The following is a 20,151-nucleotide window of genomic DNA, read 5'->3' on the forward strand; positions in this document are numbered from 1 at the left end:
CGAATACTTCCTCCACTGCTGTTAGCAAATGGGTTTTCAATTGAGTATCGTTGTGTTAAACGTGATTCTAGCTTTACGCCCTTCTACAACCCCTACTGGCCGTGCAGCGGCAGTGTAGGAGTGTGTATATATATATTTTTTTTTAAATGTATGTGCATATGCATTCTGTTTATCATGATCCTTGAATGTCACTTTATGAAATTCGATCGTTTCATGCCAGTAACTGATAGTCTTTGGTATCAAATACACCCTGGCATCATAAAGCTGCATTTCTAAATTGCTCCTGCTTTTGTTTCCATTCCTCCTAAAGCTGTAACTGCAGGCAGTCTAATGCAGCTCTTCAGCTAGACTGAAACATTAGACTTACAGTTCTTCTGCTATGAAGGTATAGGAGTGATGGCTTGATAAACTATGCATCATCCTCTGCTGTGCTTCTCAGCAGTGCCTGAGAGAAGTCAAGGGCTAATCCCCAGAGGGAAATGGTCTGGTAATAGGGTGGAATTGCTGAGGAGGAAGATGGATCTTCTAATGGAGCTGATGTTCAGTCAGCTGTTACTGCTGCAACATGACACATTTTACCTCTGCAGTTTACACTGATGTTGTCTTTACTTTTAAGGAATGCCTTGCAGTCTACCTAAAAACCTTGTAAACAATCATTACCTTTTCATAAGAAAATTAGAAAAATCCAAATTTGAGAGAAAAGCAAGCCAAAGTCAGGCCCTCTTCTGGCAGTCCTTTTGTAGGTAAACACAGGCAGTTCACAGTGATCAAGACTCTGTGCCTAAATACAATTGAACCTTCAAGAACATAATTAATATTGCATTAGTAACACCTGTGTTTACTCACCATTTCAAGGTGGTTAATGGGGCAATCTTGTTGCTCTTTAAAAGTGTCCAATTAATAAGTATAGATAGCAAAATCTATAAGAAATCTACAGCATTTTTTTATTTCAATATATTTAAACATTTATTACAAAAATACATTTCATACAAGAACAATTGGCAACTTTTAAATGGTTTGAAGACATGTAGTACGGAAAATCTTCCAACAATTACAAAAAAATGTTTTTTCATCAATTTGTCATTGTTATGTTATTATCTCACAATTTACAGTCAGGCATCTCAAAATTTCTATTTACCAGCTCAAATTTAGAAGAAAATATGATCCTAAAATTTAAACATGAAATTTTGACTTAAGGATGGTAATTTATTTTCTTTCTGTCTTTTTTTCAGTGTCGGAAACAATAATATACAGCCAAAAGTTATAAAATGGTGACAAATATGTAAAACAGATGAGTGTAAAAGAAATACTGAATGCAAACAATGACAAAGAGAAGAGGAGATATAAGCAAACCTCCTGCTAAACAGGCAAAGAGGACGTGAAGCACTGAAGATAAATCAAAAATGAAAGAACAGTTTTAGTGATTTTCAAGTTATACACTCATTAAAAACTGTCATATAGTCTGCATAAACTTTGTTAGATGAGGAGTCTATATCCATAGAGTCAGATAGATCAACTTAAATGTGCACAGTGGTTGGGTCCTTACAATGGCTCTGTCAGATTAAAAAAAAATCAGCTGACAAAAGTAAATCAACGGAATGATTTTCTTTTTTAAAAAAACAAAACATTTACATTGAGCCAGTAACAGAAGCTATGCTCTTATATGGTCAGACCTGCAGGTTGGGGAAAAAACTGCTGACATGAATGTGATAAAACAGCAGCAGCTGACAGGAGCACAGATGCTGTGTGCTTATTTTTACCATTCATTATAATTTGTAGTGTTAGCACAGGAGGTATTGTGTTTAATTGCCACGCAAGCTATCCATTCATGTCAGCATAAGCTCTAAATGCCAACATTAATGTGCCCAGCAGGTTCAAACCTGTCTGTACTGGTCAAAGTTTGAAGCACTGAATATTTAAACCTGATATCAGTGCCTAATACTCACCTAATACACATGAAGATGTAAGGACACTTCCACAGTCTCCATGACAACCTATACTGTTGCTGTACATATGCATGTTTTTTTTTCCCCTTTTACTGTCATTTTGTATGTCCATGAAGTTCTCACATAAAAATCTTACAATACAGTGTACACCAAAATGGAGCTATGAACAGTGATGCTTTATGTCGTCACCTTCTCCTCGCTTCCCGTATTTCCTTTCCTTTCCTTCCAGCGTTACTTCCAAAGGCTCCAGGGTATTTCAGTGACCCACGCAGCATCCTGCTTTGAAGTGATGTGAACATCTTCCAAACTAAATGTTGCAGGAAGTCAGTGAAAGTGCTTCTTTAACAGCATAATGGAATCAATCTTTGCTTTACAAAAACCTGAAGGTGGTCTCCAACATCACAATTTCTCAAAGGGGAATAAATGTTGCTCTTGACCCTTCTTCTCTCGTTTTGTTACCTTCTTCTTCTTCAGTCCGCTGGCATTTCCACCATCCTCATCTGCTTGTCTGTTCTGAGGCCAGGACATTGCTAGAGTCTCGGATGCCGTCTTAGCTCCCGGACTTTCACCCTCAGCAGCCTCCTCATCTGAGGAAAACCCTTCGGCGTCACCTCCATGAGCAAGGCTCCCCAATCCCTGGTTCTTCTTATTGTAACGCTTTTTAAGCCTTTCTCTGATCAGGAGTCCTTTCACCAGCAGAGTCCAGTTGGAGATGGCCCTCTTCTCTTTTTTCTAGATGTTGCAAGAAAAGAAAAAAAATTAAGCCTGTCACGTACAGGTTTCTACTTGAAAGTAATAGCTGATACTTTGTGTTAAAGTTCCCACCTAAACTACATAATTTGGTAATCTTACAGGGTTGTAATCAATAATTGTCAAATTAGTGATATGAAAGAAAACACACACACACACACACACACACACACACACACACACACACACACACACACACACACACACACACACACACACACACACACACACACACACACCTCTTTCTCCTTCTGTTTCTGAAGCTCTTGTTCTTCCACCCACGCAGCTCTGAGGACCTCCTCGTGCTCCTCACACGCAATGTAGCCGTCAGTGCTGAAACACACACAGGTAAGCAAATATCCCTTTAGCCTTGACATGTTTGTAACAAGTGCACTTATTTCATTTCTTTCTTTAGGAGTAAAAACATCCTGATTTTGATCTTTTTATTTTAAACACTGAAATGTTTCCATGCAAATGCTCACAGAGAGGGATTTTACCCAAAGCCAACTAATGAGATGAAAATAAGCTCGCTGGAAACAATACGGATAAATTTGGAAAGCAACTAATTAAGCTTTCAACACCCCCCCCCCCCCAAAAAAAACAAAACAACCCACAGTTGTGATTGAAATTTGAAGACACTGTTATCAGTATCTGCCTTCACAACTAAAACTGAGTGTAAGTAGAAAACAAAGGCTACGTTCACACTGCAGGCGAAAGCGCATCAAATCCAACTTTTTTGACCCTATGCGACCCATATCCGATCATGGTATGACAGTGTGAACGGCACAAATCTGATATTTTCAAATCCGATCTGGGTCACTTTCGTATGTGGTACTGAATCCGATACATATCTGATGTTTTAGAAAGCGACTGCTGTTTGAACGGTCATGTCGCATTAAATCCGTCTTCTACATCACTCACACAAGACAGACACCAATTATCAGCGCTGGAGAAGACATCGCGAACGCTTCCTGGCCATCCAGTGAAACTGTTTGGAAGACAGCGTTGGAGAAACGTGAACATTTTATTTGTATTGTATAATCTGCAGAAATCTGCAACTATCCTTTGAAGCACCGCTCCTCTCTAAAACAGCAATAAGGATAATTATTAGGCCATATGTAAATAACAAAATAACTTTATAACTTAAAGCAAAATTGGGAAACGTAAAGTCTGAAACAAGTCTTTATATTAACGGCCATCAGTCAAACAATACTGTTTGCTCTGGGTCTAAACAGAGCGCGTTGTGTGTGACGTCTTCTGTTGCGCGTGCGGGCCGCTTTGAGGGTTCACACTAGAGCGCGTTTGCTGTCACATTTTATTTGTAGTGTGAACAAGCAGACAAAAAAAATCGGATTTGATCAAAAAATCGGAATTGAGCATTAAGACCTGCAGTGTGAACGTAGCCAAACACAAACTGATTTTTAGGAAAATATCACGATTTAATGAGTCTGTCTAGGAATCGATAATGATGCACACGGGTCAAAAAAATGCATCAAACACAGGAGTCGACACGTCCTGTCACAATATGAGTTCGTTTGAAAGTCCCTCGATATTGTGAAATTCTAACTCTCGGTGCAGTTGTTCATCCTGAGATTCTCCCGTATGATCGTATCCATCTGCTTAATTGTGTTTACACCCCACCGAAGGCTCCTCAGAGTCATCTTACACAGCGTGCGAGTATCCTCCATGGAAGTCGAAACCTGTGACTGCAGGCGCTGCGTCAATGTTCAGTTTCCTGGCCACGCGGTGCAGGTTGGGCAACCTGATATGAACACAGCCCACCGGCAACATACAGGGTTTAAACAGGTAGACATTACCGTAGTCATTACGTGGGACCTGAGGAAAACATACAAAAACACAATGACACTGACACTTTATCCTGTTGGTTCTTATGTTGCTCATAAAACTTTGTTTCGCTTAATCTTCTGAATGTGATGCTCAATCCCACACACACATATACCTTCCCATCCACGGCTATCGGCGGCTGGTACTCTTCAGTTTGCCATTCTCCAAACAGAGCCAGGTCATTCTCATCCTTCAGCTCAGACATCATCCTGGCCTTACGGGAACGATTAGAGAAGCCCTTCACCATCTGAAAGGAAAAGACATGTTTATATTGTGAGCTCATAAAGTCACCAAAGCATTTCGTGTATCCACATTATCTGTGTGTCTATTCAGTACGCAGCAGCCTCAGTCTGTTATGATTCCCCCTTCCTGTCACCTTGACGATGCCGTTGATCCAATTGATCCAATTAATCCAATTAAGCCGAACTAGGATTTAATAGCATCAGTGCTACAAGAAGAATTCAATACATCTGCACTCAGCAGAACATCAATAACAGGAAAGGAAAGGTTTGCAAGATTTTACACCTTATATCATTTCATAATTACATCAGTCATTCTTCAAGACAAATATATCTGTAGCAATAACAGTTTATTCATGGGGTCAGGTATCTGGGAGCAATATTGGTAGCATTCCATCAATTCCATATTATTAGTCCTTGTCCATGTATGCTTTATTCCTGTTGCCCACTTCTCATCAGTATGTCCTGGTTCCTAAATGCCTGATGTGGACCTTGTTAAGCTGGGCAATGTCTGAGCCAGTATGGCTTTGGCTCTATATCTCTCGCTCATGTTCTGAAGTAGGCTTGGGTAGGCTTGGGCGGGCCTAGCTAGGGGCCCTTACTGCATGCATGCCCTTATCGAGATTTGAACCCCTGGCTTATTGTCAGATCCACAGTCTAAGATAAACCATGGAGCATCAGCTAATAGATCACGAAGATGGCCCCTGAGATGAGCTGCGACAAGAACACCTCAGGCAGCTGAAGACAGACGGTGATGAGGAAAAGGAAAAGGAATGAGCACAGCCCATCAACAGATGGGAGGCACATCCAAGTGAATGTGACAGTGTACAGGAACATCTGTACTGCATACACAACCAAAGGTGGGTGAGAACAACAGGGATAAAGTTCTGTGGGGGTTTGAGTTCCAGATTGACAAGCAGCTGGTGGTAAACCAACCAGACATAGTGGTGATTGACAAGAAGCAGAAGACCACAGTTGTGACAGATGTGGCAATCCCAGCAGGCAGGAACATCAAGAAGAAGGAGCATGGGAAAGCACAGAAGTACCAGGAGCTGAAGGAACAGCTGGAGCAGATGTGGAAGGTAAAGTCCAAAAGTGGTTCAAGTGGTAGCAGGAACATTAAGAGCTGTAATCCTTAAACTGGGGAAGTGGTTTCAGCAGATTTCTGGCATAACATCAGAGGTTTCTATCTAAAAGAGTGCAAGTCGTAGGAAGAGCTAAGATACCGAGAACCCTCAAACTCCCATATTTATGAATAACTATCCATCTCTATTGAATACTCAGTGCAGGCTTGATCACAGGGCTGGTTCATTTAGAAAAACTGTGTTTTCATTACCAGCATAAACTCTCCTCCTCAGTCATGAAACATGCTAATGAACACTGCTCAGCTACAACTGCCTTCAGGTCAGAGTGTGACTGAGTTAAAAACAAACTGATGTAACAGAGAAACTAACCACAAAATTGTTCCTTTTGAGGAAGGGAAGAGAAGCAAACAAAAAAGATCTTGCCTTGTATGGCTCCTCCCCTAACCGGACAGTCCTTGCTTCTTTCAGCCACGTGTCTCTGGAGTGCAGGGTGTGCACACAGTCCCTAGAGATGGATAAAGATTTAAACATGGCATGAATGATGACAGTTCTTTTTTCCCTCTCACACTGAAATCCCAGTTTTCCTTGCTTATTAGTTTAGCGGTTGACATAAGTCTTAACAACAGACGTCTTAATTCTAATTCTATTTATAAAATCCATTTAATTGTTAATGTGAACAGTGTCTAAGAGTGAGCAGCAAAGGTGTTTCAAAGCTACCAGTGCAAGGCTATTAAAATCATTAAATAGCATCACCAGATGGAAATGAAGAAATCAGGTTTGCAACTTTTTTCCTTCACAGTCCTGCATATATCAGCATTTGCAGTGCAAACTACAAACAGTATAAAAAGCATTATGTGCGATGGATTTCGAGACATACTTGAACTAAAATGCATCTGTGATGAAAGTTTAACTAGTTACCGAGAGTATACTGGCTCCCCTCTGCAGTATCCCAGCACAGTGGCTGTAGGAGGATAGATGGCCTCATATTTCAGCAGGTGTCTCTTTAAGGCATACAGCGGGTGGTTCTTATACTCCGCTACAGACACTGGCAGGGGTTTGTTCAGAAGAGTTTTCTGGAGCTGGGAGAGCAGAGCAAAGAAAGAAATTGAAGTAGGTCAAGACATTGTTTCCTTTCATGCCATGCTTTCATTGTTATCGATGGGAGTAGCTGATGGGCCACAGCAATTTCTTGACTAGGAGGAAAGAATTCAATGTTAAAAATAGAGTAAAATCACGTGTACATTGAATATTTCCTGCTAATCCATATGATGCATACAGGACATATGGTGTGGCCACTGGTTTTGATAAGACGAATTGTGCAGAACAGTAAAAAAAAATTAAAAATAGAAAAAAAAAATCGGAGTCACCTCCTTGTCTTCCTTTATGTCTTTCTCGTCCTCGGGTCCCAAGAATGGCTCAAGCGTTTCCTCCCACCAGTCGTCATCCACCCGCCTCTTCCTGGATGATGTCATCCAAGTGGGGTCATACTTCTTTCCCAGGTCTTTCACAAACCCGTCCCCGTCCACGGACACCACATATGTCACCGGTGTGGTTGCATTCCGGTAGCAGAGTTGAGGAACTCCAACACCGTGATCCACATCTACGCAAACCCAGGAAGATGTTTTCTCCAGATACACCTCCAACCACTCGTCTGCACCTGGGCCTTCTCTCTTTGCCCCACTCCTCCTTTTTGTTCCATTGCTCGTTGTTCCTTCTCCTCCTTCTTCTTCTTCCAAGTCTCCATCCTCCTCATCTTTTACTGTCTTTTTACCTCCACTGCTTCTTCTCTTTGGAGCTGCAGTATTTCTGCTGTGTGTGCCCTTGGCCTTCCCTTTCCCTTTATTCCCCATTTTAGATTTAACCCCACTCTCTGAATCCTCACTGTCATCCTCACTGGTGGCTTGAAATTCATCTTCGTCACTAAGCCCTCCCTCCTCCTCCGCTTCGCTGTTGCTCTCCTCCTTGTAGCTGACCTTTGAGGCGACACTGCGGCGTTTTGAGTTCTTTGGTCTCTGCCCCCCTGATACTACAACCTTCTTCTCTTCCTCCTCATCCTTTTCCTTCTTCTTTGCTTTCTTTCCTCCTATGTCTCCTTTGATCGTTCTCCCTCCTGCTGGTCTCTTGGTGCCAGGAGAAATCTTTGGCTCAGGGGAGTTTGTCTTGGATGATTCCTTGCTTGTGTTGCTCTTTTCTGGGGCACCAGCGGATGTTCTAGCCCCTTTGGCCTGCAGAAATGAGAGATTTCCAACAGCATGTTTGTAAGAACAGAACAACCTTAAAATCAAATGGCAGATACTACTGCATATGCAATACTGCAATGAGTTGAAATACTGTATAAAGAGGCATATGTAAGTGTGATAAAATTGGTGGCTTTATCCTTTTAATAAGAACCTTAACAAGTGTGACACCACAGCTTAGGCTGTACCTTTTGTTATTATTATTTCATTATCATTTTTTACAGGTTAAAGTATTAGGTAAAGTGCAAAAGTACCTCCACTGGGGGTTAGGGTTAGGGTTTCACATGCATATGAACTAGGGTAGGGTGAACTTGAGTGAAACCCCATATAATGTTTTTTTCCACTCTTTCCAGCTACAACAGATTCAACTCTTCTGTGAAGGTTTTCCATAAGGTTTGGGAGTGTTTATGGAAATTTTTGACCATTTTTTCAGAAGATCTGTGAGGTCAGATGCTGATGTTGGACGAGAACACCTGGCTCATAATCTCCGCTCTTATTCATCCCAAATGTTTTCTTTTGGGTTGAGGTCAGGACTCGGTGCAGGCCAGTTCCTCCACACCAAACTTGCTCATCCATGTCTTTGCTGACCTTGCTTTGCACTTATGCATTTCCATTGTTCTAGAGTCCAGTGGTGGCGTGCTTTACACCACTGCACCCGACACTTTGCATTGTACTTGGTGATATAAGGCTTGTATGAAGTCGCTTGGCCGTTGAAACTCATTCACTGAAGCTCTCTACACAGTGTTCTTGAGCTAATCTGAAGGCCACATGAAGTTTGGAGGTCTGTAGTGACTGCAACCAGCGACCCAGCTCTGTGATTTTATGTGGCCTACCACTTCACAGGCGAGTTCATAGCTGGGATTAACAATCGCCTGTGGAATATTTAGTAGCAAGTACACTTCATGACTGGACTTGTTGCATAGTTGGCATCATATCACAGCACCATACTGGAATTCAGTGAGCTCCTGAGAGCGACCCATTCTTCCACAAATGTTTATACAAGCAGTCTGCATGCCTAGGTGCTTGATTTTATACACCTGTGGCCATGGGAGAGACTGGAACACCTGAATTCAATGATTTGGATGTGTGAGTGAATATTTTTGGCAAAATGGTTTATTTTTTAATAGAAGGCTTTAAAAATGTGTTCTATACATTAAACTGCAGCAGTAATCCAAATGTGACTGTTGTAATTATACCTTAGAGTCTTCTTAAAGGAAAAACAACAAACTGTCAGTACCTTGGCTGATGGGGCTTTGAAAGGAATCGGCTGCAAAGAAAGGACCAATCGGCAAAAGAGCTGCAGAGAGCGTAGGACCAAGAGAAACAGCTGCAGGAAACACAGGCGCATAATTATTTATTTTTTATTTGTACGTCCAACTAGGGGGACTGTTTTATAGAAAATGGACCGGTTTCATGCCAAACTACTAACGTGAGTCATCTCCTCGTGGTTTCTGGCTGAGAGGCTTGCCAGACGCCTCTCGAGGAGCCTCTGGGGGTCCGGACGCTCTTCACAGGGAAGACTGGAGTTGAGGGTAAATGTTGCTCTAAACCTGGGAAAGAAGAGAGCCGGATGAATGGAAATGGAATCATAAGATATGGTGCTAATTATATAAGGCTACCAGTGACTGATGGCTTCTGAATAGTAGCTCTATTGTCCCAATTGTACAAATTTCTCAGTTTTACACATTCTGGCAATAAAATAGTTTCAGGAACTTCACATTTATAAGTACATACCATTTAAGCAGCCCAGAGAGGTAGTTTTGGTCGATGCGCTCCTTAGCTACCATGGTAAAGTGGGCAGGTAGCAGCGACAGAGTGACGGCCAGCAGGTCTGGTTCACTGCACAACCTGTTGCAGAACATGCCGCTGGCAATCAGGCACATGAGGTGGACCTAAGAGACCAATCAAAGGTTCGGAACGTCAGGGATGAGCTAGTGAAGCACCATGAAAGGAAAGGTAGAACTGAAGAGCGTGTTTTCACCTTGTGGGTGTCTATCAGCAGGTCCTTCTTATATCGGTTCACCATTCGCCTCAAATACGTCTCAAGTTCCGCCTGCTTTTTTCGCCTGGCCAATCAGAAATCATGATTATTGGGTTAAAACAAATATACCATTAACTGCACACCCATAGATAACGCATTTTCCACAAACTAATCACATAAACACACAATTACAGGTCCCCTCTCCTGACACCTGTGGAGAAAATCGATACTAATGTACATTTGAATAAGACTCCATGACCCAAAAATGTTTTCCTGAATATAATGAGAGGATCAGGAGTTTGGCGACACCAGCTAACAATGTCTGGCGCTACATTCAGATTGTTTTTATTTAAACAAAATCAAACTAAACTCAGAGCTTGAACACAATGAAACTAATTAAAAGCCTTAATTTAAATTATGCTAGTGATTCCTGAGTTTTAATGATGAGGTTGATTTATTTTGACTGATTTTTGGATGTCTTCCTGTGTTCATTTCATTTTACACAGATTAACACCTCAACTGTTTAAGAAATAATATCACAAAAAAGTCTGTTTTGCAACTCTTTTTTAAAGAGCTATTTTATTTTCAAAAGTTTAGAATTTTATGTTGAGCATGTGCATATTCCATATTCACTTACCTCTTTCTGACTTCTGGGGTCTCGATCTCAATCTCCACAGGCTCAGAGGGCAGGACAGGTTCTAGAGGCTCGAGTGGACCCAGCGGCTCAGCTAGCTCTGATTAAAACACACACACACACACACTATTCATTTCCTTTGTTTTCCATTGCTCCCTGCTTAGCATAGGAATAAAAACACAAAACAAAACACTTGGAATGCGTTATCACACATGTTACGGATTTTACACTTACCTTCCACTTCTTCCCAATCATCCTCATCTTCCTCCTCACTGTCCTCCCCTTCTTCTTCTTTCTCTGGTTTCTTGGTGTTCACCTTAAGCAGCCGTGGTGGGGAGGTCACCATATCAAAGTCATCTTCGCTATCATTCTCCTCCATAATGGGTGACTCAAAGTATTTGCTGGTATTGACAGCAGAGCTGGTGTCAGATTGGGAAGACAACTTATTTCCTGTTGCTCGCTTTGAGGGTGCACGTGGCTTAGGGATGACCTTCCTCTCTATCTTTTCCTCTTTATCTTTGATGCCCTTACCTGGTAAAACAGATTGGAAGATGTTTTGAAGCCACTGTGCTTGACTGAGAATAAAGGAAAACACGTCAATACAAAACAGAAGTACAACCACCCTAAAAATTTATTATATTACGAGCCAATTTTCTGAATGAAGATGTTTTTTCTTTCTTTTTTTTGCTACAGAAAATTGACAAAAGTGTCTTAATTGTCTGGAGAATCATTTTTGTGTCACTGTAGGAAGTGCAACAGCATTGTTTATCTGAATGAAAAACACAGTTTATGAATGCTTTACCGCAAAGCATGAAGGGACGTGCTGATACTGACCTATGAGTAAATAAGATGGATGACCTAAATGCCTCTAACACTGAAGAATAAAGAAATCACTATGAATTTTTGATTCTTTAATACAACGGAGGAAAAATCAACAATAAAAATGAAAAAAAAATTACAGAAAAAATATTGGTTATTTTAAACCAGATGCCTGTATTAGCCTAAAATATGAAAATTGGTTTATCACTACTACATACAGCACAGAGATAATGCTCCTGTTCAAATACACGTCAGAGATCATGTCTGAGAAGCTGCAGACAAACCAGCAGGATTAAGAAGTTAACACACACACTTACACCATCTGCACAAAATATGGTTGGTGTTTTGGTATGTGGAGCACAGATGTGCATCCGGGCCAGCAGATCCACTTCGGCAACCATGCACATCTTTCAGCAGTGCACCTGGATGCTCATACAGTGCCTTTATGGTTATGGCTATAATAGCTCGATATTATGCATTCTCTCCAATAAACCGAAGCTTTGTATTGATGTGTGACATAAATTATATTTATGTCACGTTATAACTGCGCAAAAACTGCTTCTCAAAGCAGTCAAGAGGGAATGGATGACAGAGGATGTGTTTTACATTTCAACTATTTTATAATATTGTGAAGCAGTATTTTTCATTTACTACAGCTGATGCTGATGTTAGTCATCTGTGTGAAACTCTTCCTCAGATGAACGTGTGTAAGTTTATTCATGAACCCAGGCTCACTGTGCACAGACCGCTTAGCTAACCTCCCCTGTACTTCAGTTAGTTTGCTAACTATTGGGGGCTAGAGGTTCCATTTATTTAAATGACAGACACACATTTTAGGCAACTCCGACTTTTCATACCAGCATCTTTCTTCTTCGCTCTTGTTTTTGCCCCGCTGCTCTTCGCTTTCAGCACCTGCTTCAGTTTCTTTGTGTCGCCCCCCGTGTTTGCGCACTCTCTCCTCCTCGCCATGCTAGCTGCCGTCAGTGGAAGAACTTTCTTTGAATAATAATATCCAGAGCTAGACGACCAGTAGTCCTTCAGAGCTCCACATGCTGCTGTATAAGGGCGAGGAAGCAGCAGTTACCCAACACTGCCATTCAGGAGTTTTCATAACACAAGAAACTGCACCCGGTTGTTTTGGAGGCCGGACCTTGACGTCATATCCGCTCTCCTGTCTTCTTCTTCTTCTTCTTCTTCACTAAATAGACCCAGTTCAGCTCCCTATAATTACAAGCTAAAACCTGGGTATTTTTAAGTAGGCTGACACCAACATTTGTTTATAAATTATATAAACAAATGTTACCATATATATATATATATATATAATGTGGTGTTTTGGGGATGTGTAATACCACTTTTGGGCGCTAAGGGGTGGTGTGTGCTTTCCATAAGGTTTTCAACCTCGACAAAGGTCAGCTCCACATACTCCTGATAGTTAGGTTTCATATTCATATTCGTTTTTAACAGCCAATGATCTCTTTTAGGTTATATAATGAAGCATTTAGCCAGAAGCATGTTCAGTGTGTTCAACAGTAGAAAAGCTACAGTAGAGACACAATATCAGAAGAACCTCTAGCTACTGTACATGTTTGATGTGATTTAGTGGTAACTAAGCATGTTTGAAAGGGCTGATGTTCAGTGTTATCAAAGAGGCTGTAACTGAGCATGCGGTGTCATCAGTGGTTGTGCTGAGAATGAGAGTGAGAGGCTGAAAAATGAAAAACACTGTTATCCACTGTGTAATGCAAACCACCCCGAGCTCTACTCAATAAAAGCAGCCAAATATGATTCATGAGAACTTTTTAAATGGTCTTCCCTTGATAAATTGATTTTTTTTTTTCACCACAGACCCCAGTGTGCCCGGAAGCATGTGTTGAGACGAAGCAACAACCGGAAAGAAAACAGAAAAAAGCCAGTCACGAATTTGGATTGGACTTTAATACACTGCTGAACAGATTCTGCAAGATCACCAGGGACATGAGACCATTAACAGGCCCGTTCAGCTGTCTGTCAAAATCACCTTGTTTGAAAAGAAAAAACAATCCTTGGCTAGAGAAATAAGAAGCAGAAAAGCTGGTGTCATGTCATGTGAAGCAGAAGTAAACACAACAGACTCAAAGCTCTGTGTATTGCTCCACTGTGTTACTCCAAGACTGAATTAATAGTACATCAGTCCAAATTAATACTTACTACCACTTTTTTTAGTGGTTGATACAATTCAGTATATCCCCAAATACTATTTTCCACCTGATCCTGTGCTATTCTAGGTATTGTGAACATGGATTTCCTCACAGTTATTTTTTAAAACTTTACACAAGCAGATATCAGTGGTTTTTTTGGGAGGGTTTTTTTTTGTCATCTGTGTGTCAACTGTGTCACTGCCTTCCACCGAGCGTGATGCTGTTTTTTGGGGGGATTTTTAATCCCACTGGAGCCCTGAAAAAGACTTAAGTGGGTAAACAACGATGCCTGAGCGCATTCTTCATCTTGTTATTTTGCGCCGGGGTCTGCGTGACTCCCCTGAAACAAGTTCTGCCTCTTGGTTCTGAATCAATTCGGCTCATTTCAATTCAATTTAATTTTCATTCAGCCCTGTTGTGATCTGTATCGATCCCATTGAGGTTCTGTGGCAGATGTGTGTGTGTTTCACTTCAGAGAGCCATCTGTCAGCTGATACAGTCAGACAGCTTCAGACTGACTCACTGCAGTATGAGCCTCCTGAAACCAGGGGGCCCTTTCCATAGGTACTGCATACACCATACATATGCATACATACTGCATGCATACGCATAAATGAATGCGTGTTTATGTGTGGAGCGCGTGTGCGTCCATACTTCTGTTAGAGGCTTTGCCTTGACCATCATGTGGATGTGTGCATGCATATGTGAGCATGCAGGCTAGGCTAAGAGTGTGCTTATACATATAGTCGTTAGCATGTAGATGGGTGAGGTGACATGGCAGGAGTCCATGGTCGTGTGCGCTTTGCTCCCAGCGCAGTGCATGGCTTCCATCCCTATATGAACCATAAGTACAGTCAGATAGGAATAAAAAGCCATACAATGCACGGGGCATTGAGAAGACTGAGTTCTATGAGCAAGGACACGCACACACACACTCACAAACACGCATGGAGTCGGATGATAGATGGAAAGAGATTCAATTGAAACCCCCTTGGGCGAGAAAAACTCGAAAAAGGATAAGAGCAGGTGAAGGACACAGAAACCAAGAGAGAAAAACGAGCTTATAGGAGATGACTCTGCACGGCACTCCAGGTATGCTGAAGATACAGCGTCACACCGAGACTAATCAGAAAACAGCCTGCAAGTCAGATGGGGAGTACATGAAGCCTCGTCAAAGGCAAGTGGTGGTGAGGTGTGGCAACAGGTCTGACATCCACAATGCAAGGACACGGGCTATTTTATGTCCACGGTGTTGTCTCCACGGCAGCTGGATCTGTATTGATGATGATCAGAGCGAGGTGTCCCGGTGTATGGTGTACAAGATTTTTATAACAATATAAGTAGTAGTAGTAAACGCCATGTTCGAAAGCAAAGACCTTGTTTTTGGATACTGAGTAACCACACGGGGTCTTTGCTTTACCTTACCCTGTATGTATCCATATATATGTATATATCACAAGGACATCTGTTTCACCCCTTAAAGCTTTCCCAAAGGCAATTCATGTGAATTTGCAACACAAGTACAGGAAAGTGTTTGAAAATTCTTACAATGCATGTTCATTTGAATTTTTTTCTTTGATTAAATGAGGCAGTTACCTTCTTGTTAACATATATAGGTTTAAAAACATAAAAATCGACATCGCCTGCTAATAGATTTTGGTCGTTTGGTCTTACGTAATTGGAGCATACGTTCTCCATATGATCTCTCTTCACACGCTCTAATCTGTGCTGCTTCTTACATGTGGATTTTTTTTTTGAGTAAGTTATAAAGGGGGCAGATTTTCCTCCAGTGAGCACCTGTTGTCCGCTTGGACACTTTTGGTTTTAAAGCAGCTTGGTACTTTTTAAGTCCACTTAACACAATGTATTACTTGATAGTTTTTGAATCCCCCACTTTTTCTACCACATATGGCCATTTCTGGATTATCCCCATAAACAAATGTCTGCTAACACATGTAACACTGAGATCTGTCTCAGTAACAGACATATTTCTACAGTGGAGTTTATGTTTTAATGCTGAAATATCTGCTGTCTGATATATCCTCCTAAGCCCCAGGAAGGATTTAGCAAAAGGATTGAGAATTTGGCAAGAAACTGCATTAAAATTAGAATCCCTCCTTCTCCCTCTTAAAAAAATCCCTACAAGTCTGGAGTAGGTATGTTATTATTGATTTCTAAAGAAATAAAGCCCCAGAAACCATTCCTCTCGTGCCTTAAGAGGCTTCGCAACTTCAAGGAGCGGATATGAAATAAATCCAATTACCGAGCTGTCAATCAGGCCGCTAATTAGTACGACTCCAGCACACTAAGTGGTATCAAAGCTGGAAACTCAAAATAGAGGCGACAAGAGGGAGAGACACACACACAAACACAAATTCACAAAACGGGCAATTCTTAGCTGAAAACATAACTACCGCAAATAAACCCCACATCTCAGACGCTTTCTCATACAACCTCCAGACAAGCTGCTGCTATTTCTGGATCGCCACAGACGAGCAACAGCAGCTTGAGGGAGGAGGAGGTAGGAGGAGAAAGGGGAAGGTGGGGGGGTAGAAGAAGATGAAGAAGCGAGCATCCGTGCATCCGAGCCGGGACCCTGCAGGTTCTTCTTCTGACTCAGTACCCGCGTTCCCTGTGTCCTCTCGGGCTGCTGCTACTGCTGTGGCGTCTTTTGAGCTGTGATTCGAGCAAACAGTGTCCGGCTTCAAACAGGTGGGCTCCGGGGTCGCGCTTGGGCTTCTCTTCGAGGGCCTGAAGAATTGTCCAAAAGAATAGTTGTTCCCTGCTCCCGTCCTCTCGTCCTCAAAGAGATAGGGTCAGTGATGCTGCCGCTGCCACCGGTGGATATGTGGAGTTTGACCGCCCCTTTACGCATCTGTGCGTATTTTCATTCAGCGGCAGAGGCAAACAGACGGAGAGAGAGCAGGGAGAGAGAGAGTGAGAGAGAAGGGAGGGAGGGAGGTGTGGTGGAAAAGGACAGTAGTAGGAGGAGGGGGTGAGGTAACAAAAGCCCACAAGTGAGGAGGAGCTAACAAAAAAAAGAGGGATTGTGGGGGGAAAGCGAGGAGGAGGCATCATCATACCTGAACAGGAGACCTCCCTCTGTTTATCTGTGTGTGTGTGTGTGTGTGTGCACGCATGTCTGTGTGTGTGAGTGTGTCTGTCTGCAACAGAGAGGGTGCAAGGGAGGGGAGGCTTATGTCGCCTCAGTGACGCGCAGTGTTAATAAAAGCCAGGCAGAGGGGCTGAATAGGGCTCTTTTCTGTCTCATTCAAATACTGCCAGAAAGCACTTTCATTCTGCTGATAAAGTAGAGTGTGTGTGTGTGTGTGTGCGTGTGTGTGTGTGCTGGAGCAAGAGAATGTGTGAATATGTGGGTTTGCATCTCCGTGTGTTTGCCCTCTCTCTCTCTCTCTCCCTCTGCCTCTTTCACTGCCATTTACACTGCGAACAGCCAGACAAACAGACAGATGAGTGTACAGCCCGACTGATGCCTGATAAACACAAGCCCCCCAAAGTCAGACTTCACATGGAAGATATGTATATATATATATATATATATATATATATATATCTATATATACATAAAATGAAAGTACAAAGGTACAAAGGACAATCAAAGCTATAGCAAACTGTAAGGCAAAAGATGAGGGAAGAGACACATTACTGAGCAGACAGGGAGAGACCGATCAGCAAAGGAGGAGTCCTTGGCACCTGCTTTCCTGAAATTAAGTGGGAAGCGAAAGGGAAGAAAATTAGTATGTCTACAGACGAGACACATTTAGAGAATAAAAAACAAAAAAACAGGGCAATAAAGGTCAAGAAGAAACGAAAAAGAAAGAAAAAAGAACTGGGGGAACACTGTACGGGGATAAAGTAGAAATACTTGCTCTCGACCTCTTCCCTCCTCCTCCTCCTCCTCCTCCTCCTGTTCTCAGGGACTCGGCTGGAGTTGCATTCCAACGCGTCGCTCTCAATCCCTGTTACTCCCGGCAACACAGTTCCTTGATCTGGTCCCACGTCATGCCGGGCAGAGGAGGAGGAGGAGGAGGAAGAGGGAGTAGGACGTGAAGGTGGGTGCCTCAGAGAGGGAGGGTAAGACAGGATGGATGAGAAAATGAGTGTACGCAATGGGAGGAAGAAAAGGAGGAAGATAGATACAAGAGAAAAGCAAAGAGAGGAGAAGAGGGAAACAAATGAAGGGGCTGGGGGTGTTAGGGATAGTCACAGATGAGGGAAAAGGTGTGAGGAAGCAAAAGAGGTGGCAGAGGATATGAGAAGAGGACAGAAGAAAAAAAGAAGTAGAGATAAGATCAAAAATTAAAGGGAAATGGGAGCTGGTGAGAGGAGTCAGTCGGACAGGTGAGAAAAAATAGGAGCAAGTAAAAAAGAAACATTACCACCCTCCCCATGGCATTCCTTCCTAATTCTGAAATTAAAAAGGACAATCACTGTTAAGGCTCATTTGCTCCTCTTGAGGCCATTAAAGTCAGATGGGTTTGCTCTGGGCTGCCTGCTTTATTAAGGTTCAATAAACTCGTGTTAAGGAGAAGCGAAAAGTGGAGACAAGGGTAGAGTAATAAAGAAGACGGAGCGGTGACACGAGCGCACATGGCTGACGTAACATCTGGAAAGTTGTGGCGTTAGTTTTAAAATGCTTGCACCAGCAGACAGGTGGGATCCTGCCCCATCAAAATCACACGTAAAGTTCACACGGTTAAAGGCAGCTCTAATCCTTTTATTTTTTAAACTTTTTTGGACACTGTCTGGCAGAATATTGTGCTTCCGTTGAATACCCAAGACGAAAAGATGTCTTAATCGCTTTTTAAACCACTTTGAAAATGTTTTGAAGCACATAGATCACAGCACAGCTGCCTGACAGCTAAAAGCGTGCTAATATATACAGTATCATTTAATAAACGAGCTCTAGAATAGGGTTTGTGGCCACTGGACGGCAGTGGAAATAAGCTGTGCGTGCAACACTGACAGTTAATCACTTTTTAAAAATGCGGACTCGTTGCAAACAGTTGCTGGTTGCACATCCGGCAGATGGGGAGGAACATCGTCTTTCATCCATCTCATTTACCAGGAAGGCTGGTCTAAAAAATGGGAACGTTGCAGTGCAGTTTGGCAACACCGCAAACTAAATCCACAAAAACATGACCTAAACCAAAACAAAACAACAAGCTGAAAGTTCCACAGAGCTAAAGGGGCAGTATTTAGCCCATTTGGACACAAGCGGTCGAGTGATTATTAATGTCAACCCACAGAGGCTCTGACCCTCTCGTAGCTGTGGAGCCGTAACCTGTGAAGCAGACGAGGAAGACACCATGCTATTACAGTGACCTGAACGTAGCAGTAACACATCAAGACATGCAACAGTTCTCTGAGAAGGGTGGGAAAGATGACTGTGAGCTAGAAAGCACTGAGGTAAAAGCAAGTGTCAAAGCCTTTAGGAGAAAAGGACCAGAAATGCACACTTTTGCTAGAGCTCAAGGATACACACCAAGGATGTGTTTTGGTGGGAGTAAAGATACCTGTTGTTTCTTTTAAGGCGGCATCTTTAAAATAACAATACAGACTGCAGCGGCTTTAAAAACAGACTTCATAGAAATGCCAATTTCCACATGGCAGTCTAAGCAGCAAGGGCTTGCTCGTAGGGATCTATGGGTTGGCTCGCCACGCGTCACAGAGAGTTAGTCTTTTTTTCTGTCCAAAGACTGCCAACAATCCTTTAAGCAGGGCAGAAGAAGCAAGCAGGAAAATCACCTGCAGATGAAAATGTGAAGATTGGTGGTACGTTTGACCTGCTGTGCCCCAAACACGAAACATATAGGTCTCTTAAAAATAGCATTACATGGAAGTAAGTCTGCTTTAATGGTTAGTAATCTGGCACAAAGACATGACAACATGAAAATGTCCCCAAAGATGTGCCCTGATTACATGTTAAGCAGGAATCAAAAGCAACTAATATCATGCAATCAGGTAGACCAGTTGTTTTTGGTGGAAGTAAATACGAGATTGTGTGAAAGTGTCCATCTGCAGTGAAACACTCTGCACATAAGTAGACGTGAACCATAATGAGACCAATTTTGGGCAGCACAATGGCCACAATGGGCAGACTATTCAGCAGTAATGGCTGCTGTGTGCTTCTTCCGAGGATCCTAAAATAGTAAACCATCTATCCAACACACCAGGAAGGGTTATAGCAAACAGGATTATTGCAAATGGTATTATTGATCCACGTGCGTGGGAGTGAGTGGGGGTGGGGTGTGGGGGGGGGAATGGATTATACAAGGGGAGGACTAAGGTTAAAGGGCAACTCATCTGGGCTTTCACTCATTTATCTTTATCGTGATTACGCCACAAACAATGACGGGTATTCAAGCATTTGCTAGAAATCGTTTCTGTTCTCAGCTTAAAAGCTTTAAAAAA

The 20,151-nt window shown here is 42.3% G+C and overlaps 1 protein-coding gene across 1 annotated transcript; it reads right to left on the minus strand.

Annotated features, from left to right (window-relative positions):
• Positions 1–971: 971 nt before the first annotated feature.
• On the minus strand, positions 972–12,673 carry xpc (xeroderma pigmentosum, complementation group C). The gene is made up of 14 exons (XM_063464681.1): positions 12,394–12,673; positions 10,952–11,248; positions 10,721–10,817; positions 10,084–10,168; positions 9,837–9,994; positions 9,532–9,652; positions 9,340–9,429; positions 7,233–8,090; positions 6,784–6,944; positions 6,289–6,370; positions 4,657–4,788; positions 4,363–4,532; positions 2,936–3,029; positions 972–2,678 (listed from the first exon to the last, which is right to left on the minus strand). Exons 1-14 carry the CDS (start codon positions 12,503–12,505, stop codon positions 2,346–2,348), a joined length of 2,790 nt encoding a protein of 929 aa, XP_063320751.1. The 5' UTR covers positions 12,506–12,673; the 3' UTR covers positions 972–2,345.
• Positions 12,674–20,151: the final 7,478 nt, after the last annotated feature.

The sequence above is a fragment of the Pelmatolapia mariae genome, linkage group LG20 (genome assembly GCF_036321145.2).
Source record: "Pelmatolapia mariae isolate MD_Pm_ZW linkage group LG20, Pm_UMD_F_2, whole genome shotgun sequence".
NCBI lineage: Eukaryota > Metazoa > Chordata > Actinopteri > Cichliformes > Cichlidae > Pelmatolapia > Pelmatolapia mariae.